This window comes from Sardina pilchardus, chromosome 19, assembly GCF_963854185.1.
Source record: "Sardina pilchardus chromosome 19, fSarPil1.1, whole genome shotgun sequence".
NCBI lineage: Eukaryota > Metazoa > Chordata > Actinopteri > Clupeiformes > Clupeidae > Sardina > Sardina pilchardus.
This window is the reverse complement of record NC_085012.1, coordinates 10,104,722-10,114,721: the sequence shown is the minus strand read 5'-3', so window position 1 is coordinate 10,114,721 and position 10,000 is coordinate 10,104,722. Positions and strand designations below refer to the sequence as shown.

Genomic DNA, 10,000 nt, shown 5'->3' with positions numbered 1-10,000 from the left:
TCTCTCTCTCTCTCTCTCTCTCTCTCTCTCAGAAGCACACAGGGTGCTCTCTTGTCTTCTCTTCTCTTTTTATCCATCCCCCTCTCCTCTCCTCTTCTCATCTCCTCTCTTCTCCTCTCACCCATTCTCTCTCTTTCTCGATCACCATCTTCCTCCACCTTCTGTTGCTGGGCGCCTGCTCTCAGATCAGTTCCTCTGCTGTAGAAGTGCTGGTGTGCAGGCCGGCTTCTCCTCCTAAACACATGAAAGTGAGTGGAATGTAAAAAGCATTGCACCCCAGAAGGGAATGGATGAGGCAGGGCAGGGCTGGCTGTGTATGTGTGTATGTGTGTGTCTCTCTCTCTCTCTCTCTCCCTCTCTCTCTCTCTCTATCTGTGTGTGTGTGTTTCTGTGATGGTGTGTGTTTGTGTATGAGTGTGCGTGCAAGAGTGCATACAGATGAATACTGTATGTGTGTGTGTGTGTGTGTGTGTGTGTGTGTGTGTGTGTGTGCGCACTGTATGTGTGTGTGTGTGTGTGTGTGTGTGTGTGTGTGTGTGTGTGTGTGTGTGTGTGTGTGTGTGTGTGTGATGGTGGGGGTGGGCTGTGCACCTGCTTGTGTGGCTGTGGTGGTTTTCTGGGCCACTGTATGGAGCCCAGGCTCTGGCTCTGCCTGCAGTGCTTGCTGCTGTCACCGGGGGACGAGGAGGCCAGTAAAACTCTGTTGATCATAAAGGAGAACCTGAGCATCGCAAGCTGCACTTGCCATGGAATCTCTTTCTTGCACACACACTCACACACACACACACACACACACACACACACACACACACATGCACGTTTGCGCAAATAGACACACCCATGTGCAGGCACACAAGCACCCACCATGCAAACACATACTCTCTCTCTCTCACACACACACACACACACACACACACACACACACACACACACACACACACACACACATATGCACACACCTGCACAGGTTTCTACAGCATGTGTTGTGTGTCTCCTCCCAGGTCTGCCCAAGATGCAGGTGATCCGTAACTACTACGGCGTCCCCAGTCCCCTGTGTGGCCCGGCACTCAACATCCAGGTCGGAGACGTCATCGAGCTCCTCTGCGCAGACCTCCACAGCTCCTGGTGGCAGGTGAGAGACAGAGAGAGAGAGAGAGAGAGAGAGAGAGAGAGAGAGAGAGAGAGGTGGAAAAAGGAGGTGAGAGAGAAAGATAGATAAATAGATAGAGAGAGAGACAGATACAGAGAGATTGAGAGGTAGATAAAGAAGGTGAGAGAGCAAAAGATAGATACATAAATAGAGAGATAGAGAGATAGAAAAGGGTGAGAGAAAGATAGATAAATAAATGGAGAGAGAGAGAGAAATTGAGAGGTAGAAAAAGAGGGTGAGAGAGAGAAAGATAGATAAATGAAGAGAGAGAGTGGTAGAAAAAGAATGGCTCCATCATCCCCTCTGCTTCCCTGTGTTTCTCTATCCTGTCACACAGTCAACATCAGTGACAGACGGCCTTCTACTGGCCCTCCTGACACCCATCTCCTCCCATCATTTAGCCCTCTGTCAAGTTCAAAACACTATTCTCCCCATCCACCCATCCACCTATCCATCCATCCCTCCATCCATCCATCCATCCATCCATCCATCCATCCATCCATCCATCCATCCATCCATCCCTTCATCCATCCATCCATCCGTCCCCAGTGGCAGTCAGGCTCCAGTCATGCCCCAGCAGCTGTGCCCTGAGCCCCTCCTCACTGAGCGTGCTCAGACAGCGTCGTCTCTCCCCCGCCTGCCGCAGTCACGTCTCAGCGTGGCCTCTTGAAAAGCTAACGGCTGTGAGCCGGTGCTGGCTAATCCCCCTGCAGCTTTCAGCTTTCCGCCCAGCGACAAAAAGCTGTCGACTCAAGATGTGCATTAGCGCGGTGGCTAACGGAGCTAGCAGCCAACATGCCAGGTCATGCATGTGACTGTTGGACGATGAGGACTTTGGTTGTCGTGGTTTTTTTTTTGTCTTTCTGGCTCAAAAAAACAGAGCAGAGATTTGTAGTAGTGTCAATTGTCAATGTTTATTTATACTGTATAGCACATTTAAAAAACAACAGATGACCAAAGTGCTGTAAAAAATGAAATAAAAACAGTATTAGTGCAGTAGAGCCGTCGAGTTGGTCTGTTGTGACCTCTTTCTCCATCAGCACATGCTCATTGTCTTGGAAATACACTTTTGTTTAATGCATTTGAATGTGCTTAAAGGTGAATGAGCTGCACTCAGGGGTATAGATCTGAGTTGTGGCTAGACGCATGCTGTGCGTTGCTGGGATTATTGATCGCACCACACGCGTAGAGACAAAAGCTGCCATGTGCAATGCACAACTTACAGGTCCCCAGCAGGGTGCCGTCGTTTGTAGAAGCTTCTGGAAGACGGGGCATTATGGAGTACACATGCACGTCATGAACACTGAGATGTGTTCTGCATGAGACAGGCACGGTGTGCTGAGCTGCACACACACACACACACACACACACACACGCACACACTAACACACACATACACACACACACACAGACACACATGTACACCCACATACAGTACACTCACAGAGAGGCCTGCCTTACCCACACCGTTTACCAAGTGCTACTCTATTTTGCTCTTGGCAGGTGGCCGTTGCACTGGCTATTTTTTTCGCGCCCGCATTGTGGCTCTTCGGCAGCCCCTGTAGTGGCATCTAACACCTCCCAGACCGGCCCTTCCTCTCCCCACTCTTCCTCACTGCTCTCCCTGCCAATACAATGTCCAGGACGGAACTAGCCCAGGACAAAGCTGGCCATTTCGTGTGATTTTCTGGGGCTTTTGTGCCACAAGCTCTCTAAAGTCAGTCACAGAGGTAGCATAACAGGCTCTCAGTGCCCCAAGAGGCGAATAGCCTGCTGGAAATGCTGGCTCACTCTTATTCAACCTCTTAACAAGCCCATTGATTCCCACCCTTCCCTGCCTCCCATCTATCTCTGTGTTCATTCATTTCTTTTTTCTCGATGTTGCTTTTTAATTTCATTAAACATCGTCCAGAAGCAGCAGAGGCAGGCGCTCGGGGCTAGCGACACCCAGCTGCTTGATGAATGCATAAGTCGCGTTAGTTTTTGATTTATTGGATTTTTATCGTGAGCCAAATTACACTTCACTTCACACCACACCAGACTCCGCCAACCTCCCCCCCACACACACACACTCAAACACACACACACACACACACACACACACACACACACTCATGCTGTGCCCTACCAACCACCCCCTTGTGGTTAGTTAGGCGGCCTGGTCTACCCATGCCCACCCCTGGTGGTGACGCCCGGACAGAATCACGGACACACACACACACACACATGGCGTGCGCGTTACGGCGTGTTCGTCTCCGAGGCAACGTGGGGAAGACAATTATTCCTGAGCCGGGTGCCATACAAATATAATCAATCACGGTAATTTCATTTCACCCTTTGCCTGCCATCTGTTTACTCCGGCGGGGTTATGAGTGTAATCGTTATCACGCGTCCTCGCGCCGACGCAGCCGACGACAACGCCCGCCCGCCCGCCACCGCCCGCCCGCCGCCACGGCAACCGGCCCTGCAGAGGAGGCCCCTCTGTGCACTCTGATAAAATGTCATTACGTTAAACGCATTGTGGCTGCTTAAGGATTGGGTTACAAATCGAATTTGTCCCAAGAAGGGGGGCGCAGATGAGAGAGAGAGAGAGAGATAGAGTGTGAGTGTGTATGCATGTGTGTGTGTGTGTGTGCGTGCATGTGTGTTTGTGTGTGTGTGAGAGAGACAGAGATAGAGAGAGAAACGCGTTGTTTTCGTCCACTGCTTGGAAAGACAATATGGACACGAGAAGAGCAAAGGAGGAGAGGTCACCTCCTGAGTGCTTCACTGCTAGCCGTGTCGCATCTCTCCACACTCATACAGCACGAGTGACCTTTGTGTCAGCTTTACGACTTCATCGAGTTGGACATGGTCAAATAATTCAATCATAATTATTATTCATATGGGATGATCTAATCTGTGTAAACATTGTGCCTATCTCGGGGATTGAGCCTTGGACTCTTGAGGGAGTCACACTGAAGGCCACGTGTTGAGTAGCACGCTGTTTTGTTTTGTTGTCGAGAGCTAAGTGTCTACGTGTGCACTGTGCACCTCATAAGCCCACTGGTGAGAACACTGTAGAACTCACTGTTCAGTTGTCACGATATTCGGCCTTTCTGTTATACAAAACATGGTTTATTGCACATTTAGCAAATTGGTTCTTAGGTTCAAATTGTACAACAGACATAGAACAGCAAAATGACATTAGAAAAACAGACATAGCACAGCAATACAATGTACACTACAGTAAAACAGTCATATACTGTTGACCTTTTTGTCTCATTTGGAGTAATGACATGCTAAACAACGAGAAAATATCTTCCTCCTTTTCTCTTTTTTCACCCTTTTCTCTCTGTCTCAGTCTGTCTGTTTTTCACTCTGTTTTCAACCTGCCCCTCCAGCAGATGACATGGACGTTTCATTATCATGGCGAGATGCCACTTTATTTTTGATTCCCCACAACTCTCTCTCTCTCTCTCTCTATCTGTGAATGCCATTTCTACAATAATTAACTATGGCTGTAAATTTGTACGGCTGTGTGTTGCAAGCTAATTGTTGCTGAATTATTGAGAGGGAGTCGCCCAGCCAAAATGTAATGCAATTATCTCTCATGGTTCCAGGGCAGAATCCTGACGACGCGAGAGGTTGGCTTCTTTCCAAGCGACGCAGTGAAGCCTTGCCCATGTGTAAGCATAAATTCTACATTGTTTGCTGCACGTCATAATAATTGCTTAGAATCTGGCCAGTGTAGTTGTATCGTCTTTAAGTCATGCCACATTCATCTCCATTGAAGATTTCCCACCATGAAATTCAGAAATAAAATTCCTAAGGCCAGTAGAAAAGTCTGTGTTTTTTTTTTTCAGTTGGTCTGTCTGCTGCACAGGCAGTCCAGTACGCGAGGTGCGCAATCTCGAAGTGTATCACCGTGAAACAGCATTATCACTGAGCACACATGGCAGACGTGATAAGAGAGACATTTACAGCATTCGTGGGGTTAATTAGAAAACCACCTGTTGGATGAGATTTGAAACTGGGCTACAGGCTCCAAGCCACAGTGGGGAAACAGTATACACAGCTGCACTTTGAAGAGATATATGTCTCATTCTCTCTCTCTCTCTCTCTCTCTCTCTCTCTCTCTCTCTCTCTCTCTCTCTCTCTTCTCTCTCTTTCTCTCTCTGCTCAGGTACCTAAACCTGTTGATTACTCGAGTCAGCCTTGGTGAGTTGGTATTGTTGTTGTTGATCCCCATTCAACTTCTCTCCCATTTAACACAAACATGAAATGATTTTTTTGAAATGGAGTCTGGCGCACTCGTGACAGCTCCTCCTATTTTGCGACGACGAATCGCATTAGGCTGTCAATGCTGAATCGACCCGGAGTGCCTGCATTACGGAGCGTGTGACTACTGCAGAGTGCTGCTGTGTCATTTTCCTTTCAGCTCCATTGAGACGCGCTTTTAAAGGCAGTCGCAAAAGCAGTCGTTGAGAGTGTCATTTAAAAAAAAAAAAAAAAAAAAGCGCAGGTTCAACAGGCTTTTCCTTTAAAAAAAAAAAAAAAGGCCTCCTTAGCCGTAGCAGCGGTTGAGTTTGAGTGGGCGTGATGATGCTGTCTGACCTTTGACCTGTGACCTCCCTGACCTTTTGCAGGTACGCCGGGCTGATGGAGCGGCAGCAGGCGGAGGCCGAGCTCATTAACCGCGTCAACAGCACCTACCTGGTGCGGCACCGCAGCCGCGAGAGCTCGGAGTACGCCATGAGCATCAAGTGAGTCAGTCCGTCACACACACACACACACACACACACACACACACACACACACAAACAGATAGATAGATAGATAGATAGATACTTTATTGATCCGCAAGGGGAAATTCAAGATAACAACACAATAATCAAGTCAATGTCATGCCCTGTGAGTGTGGACATACAGACACACACACACACACACAAAAAAAAACAAGCACACAGACAAACAAACACACACACACACACACACACACAAACAAACACAGAAGCAAACACACACACAAACAAACACGTAAAGACGATTCCATGGGCTCAATGCAGCAGATGGGCCACATCCTGGAGAGGACGGTATCTCCAGAGAGGCACCTGCCCCCTGCAGCATTTAAACCGGCACGCAAATCAGACGAGAGAGCGCTTTTGGGGTCCTGCGGGAGAACGTCTTTCTGTCTCAAAGCGCTCGTCAGCCGATCGAGGCCCTGGAGGCGCAGCGCCATATTGGCACCAGGACCAGGTGTGTTAGATCAGGGTCAGCACTAAATGGGACAGATCTGCACTATCTTATCTCCGACTGTACGCTTGTAAACAGACATGATCACGTCTGGACAGATAAATTAAGGAGGCGTTGCGACACTGCGGGGAGGTTGGGGTCAATCATTTACCCGTCTGGTGTTAAGTACAGACGGTGATTGTGTGAACGCCTCAGCTAGATGTTTTAAATCTGTCTGCAAAGACTATGGGCGCATTCAGCAAAACTGCCATCACTGGAGAACAGAGAACTTTCTAGAAAGTTCCTGCAGGAGTTTGTCTCATTCAGCCACCTTGTTCTTGAGCCGAGAGATGAATTTCAGTGGCCTCCTTTACAGCAGAGACGAGGTCTTAATTGCCTCAGTGTTGGCTGTGGTGGCAGTCTGAATGGAGACAGAGGAAGCGCCTGATGATGACTCAAGACTATTAAAGCTCACAAAGACGAGGGGGAAATATATGACGATTCAACATATTTATTGGAACTCCATTAGAGCGTTTGATGTAGACAATGGCTGGTGCAGCTGGATGGGCGCTATCAAATGCATTGCAAGGCCGCCGAGGCCGAATGTGAAAAAGAAAGCATATGCATGCATTCACTATTCTCAAACACACACACACACACACACACACACGTGCGTATGCACATGCACACACATATGCCTTTCCACACACACACACACACACACACATAATGCACATTCAGTCACACAAGCCCACCCACACACACACTCTCACACACACACACACACACACACACACACACACACACACACACACACACACGAAAGACAGTCACACACTGATAGAGACATACACATTTACCAAGGCAGACAAAACGCACACACACACACACACATACACACACACACACTCACACACACACACACACATACCCACATTGCAAGCGAAAAGGGTATAGAGCAAACTTGCTGCTCTAAATTAAACTTTGGCATTTCAAATTAACAACGGGCGCCCCTTTGGATATTTTTTTCCCAGCCTTTACACACAATATGGATTAGGGCTGTGATCAGAGGGCTTATTCTGCAGTCAGGCCAATAAGAGTCTCATTACCGACAGTAATGAAGATCGGGGTGGGGGGTTTGCGCAGGGGTGGGGGTGCTGGTGGGTGGGTGGGTGGGTGGGGGGGGGGGGGGGGGTGGGGCAACGCTCTGTGCCTGCACCGCAAAATGGCTGACTTTATTTCTGGACAGCCAGCTGAGGGGGTGTGCTTAGAATACGTGTTGGTGTGTGCTTGGTTTTCCTCTCTCCTTCCTTCCTCTTTCTTTCTTTCCTTCTTTCTTTCTTTCTTTCTACCTTTTTGCTTTCTTACTTTCTTTCTTTCTTTCTTTCTCTCCTTCTCCCTCTCGGCTGCTGTGTTCCCATCCCTCTCTCTTTGTACTTTTCCCCATTCCCTTCTTTCGTCTCTCTCTCTCTCTCTCTCTCTCTCTCTCTCTCTCTCTCTCTCTCTCTCTCCTCCTGTCCACTTTGCTTGGGCCTGGGCACCTCTTGCCTTGGTGAGTACAGTCGGGTAATGAGCACCCCACCCTTTTGTATCGACCCCTGTCCACCCCTCCCTTGCCTGCTCCCTGTCAGAGGCTTTTCACTCCATGCATTAAGGAGGCAGCTCTCTCCCTCGGGGGGGAAAAGGGCCCGTATCGATCGCAATGATCACCAGAAAATTACACTCATATATTATTTATCGTCCTCAGGTACAACAACGACGTGAAGCACATCAAGATCTTGGCCAAGGAGGGAGGCTTCCACATCGCCGAGAATAAGAAGTTCAGGAGTATATTAGTGAGTGGGCTGCCTTTTTATTTTTCCCTGCCTGCATCTGCACGTGCCTGGGACTAACAAGGTCATATCCTGAGCGTGCTACTGTAGCAGGGGAAACAGGATTGCTCCTCCACACTAGAAGCCAGCCACACTAGTCCCAGGCCCCGCAGTTATTAAAGGTCTTAGATCACTAATCTGCTGCTTGTTTGGTCTCTAATGTCTAATGATGAGGTTTGGATGTGGGCAAAGGAATAGGCTGATCCAGCATTCACCTCTCTCTATTTTTGGACTTATGGCTTTGGCTTATGAAAACGGGCCTGGGACATGGGGGATGAGTCTGCATTCCCAAACTATGCCCCTGTCTCCCTAACGACATTGTTCTCTCTTTCTTCTCTCCTCCTCCTCTCTCTCTCTCTCTCACTCCATCTTGCAGTTTGTTCTTTTAACATGCTTATGAGTTGCCAGTTATTGCCCCATCCATTCTGCATCTAGCGGAGCTTCATGAAGCCGCCCAGTAATGCTGATACTTTATACTGGAGCCGAGTGCCTCCTGTCATTTACTCTGAAAAGCAGCTTTAGATTCAATTTAGCAAATGCCACTTAAAGGGGCATTATTGGATTGTGCATATGGCTGTCTTATCAAATCTTTTCAGGTATTTTCTTTGGGCCTTTGTTCCGGGACTTTGTCGTTTAAATGCGGTCGATGAGTTTTTAGCCTGGCGTGCTAGCAGGGACATGGCGGCCAAGTTTGTCACTGTGGCACTGATAGATTGCACACTCATGTATCTGTACATGCATGCATGTTCTGTGGGATTGTGTGTGAGTGTGTGTATCCATGTGTGCATAAATGTGTGTGTAAATCCTATGTTTGGCTTCATAGTCTGTTCGACGGCCAATATGTGAACACCTGTGTGTGTTTGTGTATATGTGCATATATGAATGTGTATTTGTGTGTGTACGTGTGTGTATGTGTGTGTGTGTGTGTGTGTGTGTGTGTGTGTGTGTGTGTGTGTGTGTGTGTGTGTGTGTGTGTGTGTCCTTAACTGAGTTTCTGCCCTGTGATTTGCACGTGCTGCAGGAGCTGATCGAATACTACAAACACCACTCCCTACGGGAAGGTTTCAAAAGCCTGGACACCACACTGCAGTTCCCATACAAAGAGCCTGAAAATGCACTCATGCAACGCGCCAACCGTGCTGGAAGCAACAGTGAGTGACCCCCCCCCCCCCCCACACACACACACCACATACACATTTCTCTCTCTCTCTCTGGCTTTGTATCCATGGGCTTTCCTCAGTGTAGTAGACTAATGGTTTGCTCCTAACGTTGCCCTAACATAGCAATTGAGCAAACACTGCACAGGGTGCATGATACAATGGAATATGGGTCATTCCATATCAGTTCAATCATTCTTGACACCATGGCCATGGACATTTTTGTTCTTTTTTTTTGTCCCAGTAAAAGAGAAAGGGAAATGAATGCTAAAATGAAAGTATACATATTCATTATGTTTCTTTCCGGAATTACCCGAGGCATGTTTTTTTTCACAGATTCATGAGATGAACCTGTATTTCTTTATCAGTCGACTTCCTGGAACGTTCATGTCGTGCGATGTGGCACTACATTATATGTTCGTAAAGCCTCGAGCTCCTCTGCTCTGCCCACATTGCAGTGGTGTATGTTTGCGTTGTCTGCACTGTAGAGTTGAGGTCATTTGACATGCTTCTGAACAAAAGCCTCTCTCCCACATCAGGGCCAGGCTGATGTGGAAAAGAGAGAGAAAGAGAGAGAGAGATAAAAAAAACATAGTTTTTCTTGACTT

At 48.0% G+C, this 10,000-nt stretch overlaps 1 protein-coding gene across 3 annotated transcripts in view; it reads left to right on the top strand.

Annotated features, from left to right (window-relative positions):
• LOC134065662 (guanine nucleotide exchange factor VAV3-like) overlaps positions 1–10,000 on the top strand; it is an 88,914-nt gene that overhangs the window by 67,792 nt on the left and 11,122 nt on the right. For 2 of the 3 annotated variants that reach the window (XM_062520647.1, XM_062520646.1), the window contains exons 20-25: positions 1,002–1,132; positions 4,753–4,818; positions 5,316–5,350; positions 5,779–5,895; positions 8,112–8,199; positions 9,257–9,386. In XM_062520647.1, coding sequence (XP_062376631.1) covers positions 1,002–1,132; positions 4,753–4,818; positions 5,316–5,350; positions 5,779–5,895; positions 8,112–8,199; positions 9,257–9,386 — 567 coding nt within the window. Of the gene's footprint in view, positions 1–1,001; positions 1,133–1,487; positions 2,043–4,752; positions 4,819–5,315; positions 5,351–5,778; positions 5,896–8,111; positions 8,200–9,256; positions 9,387–10,000 lie in introns of those variants that run through there. The other variant, XM_062520648.1, reaches the window with a different exon arrangement.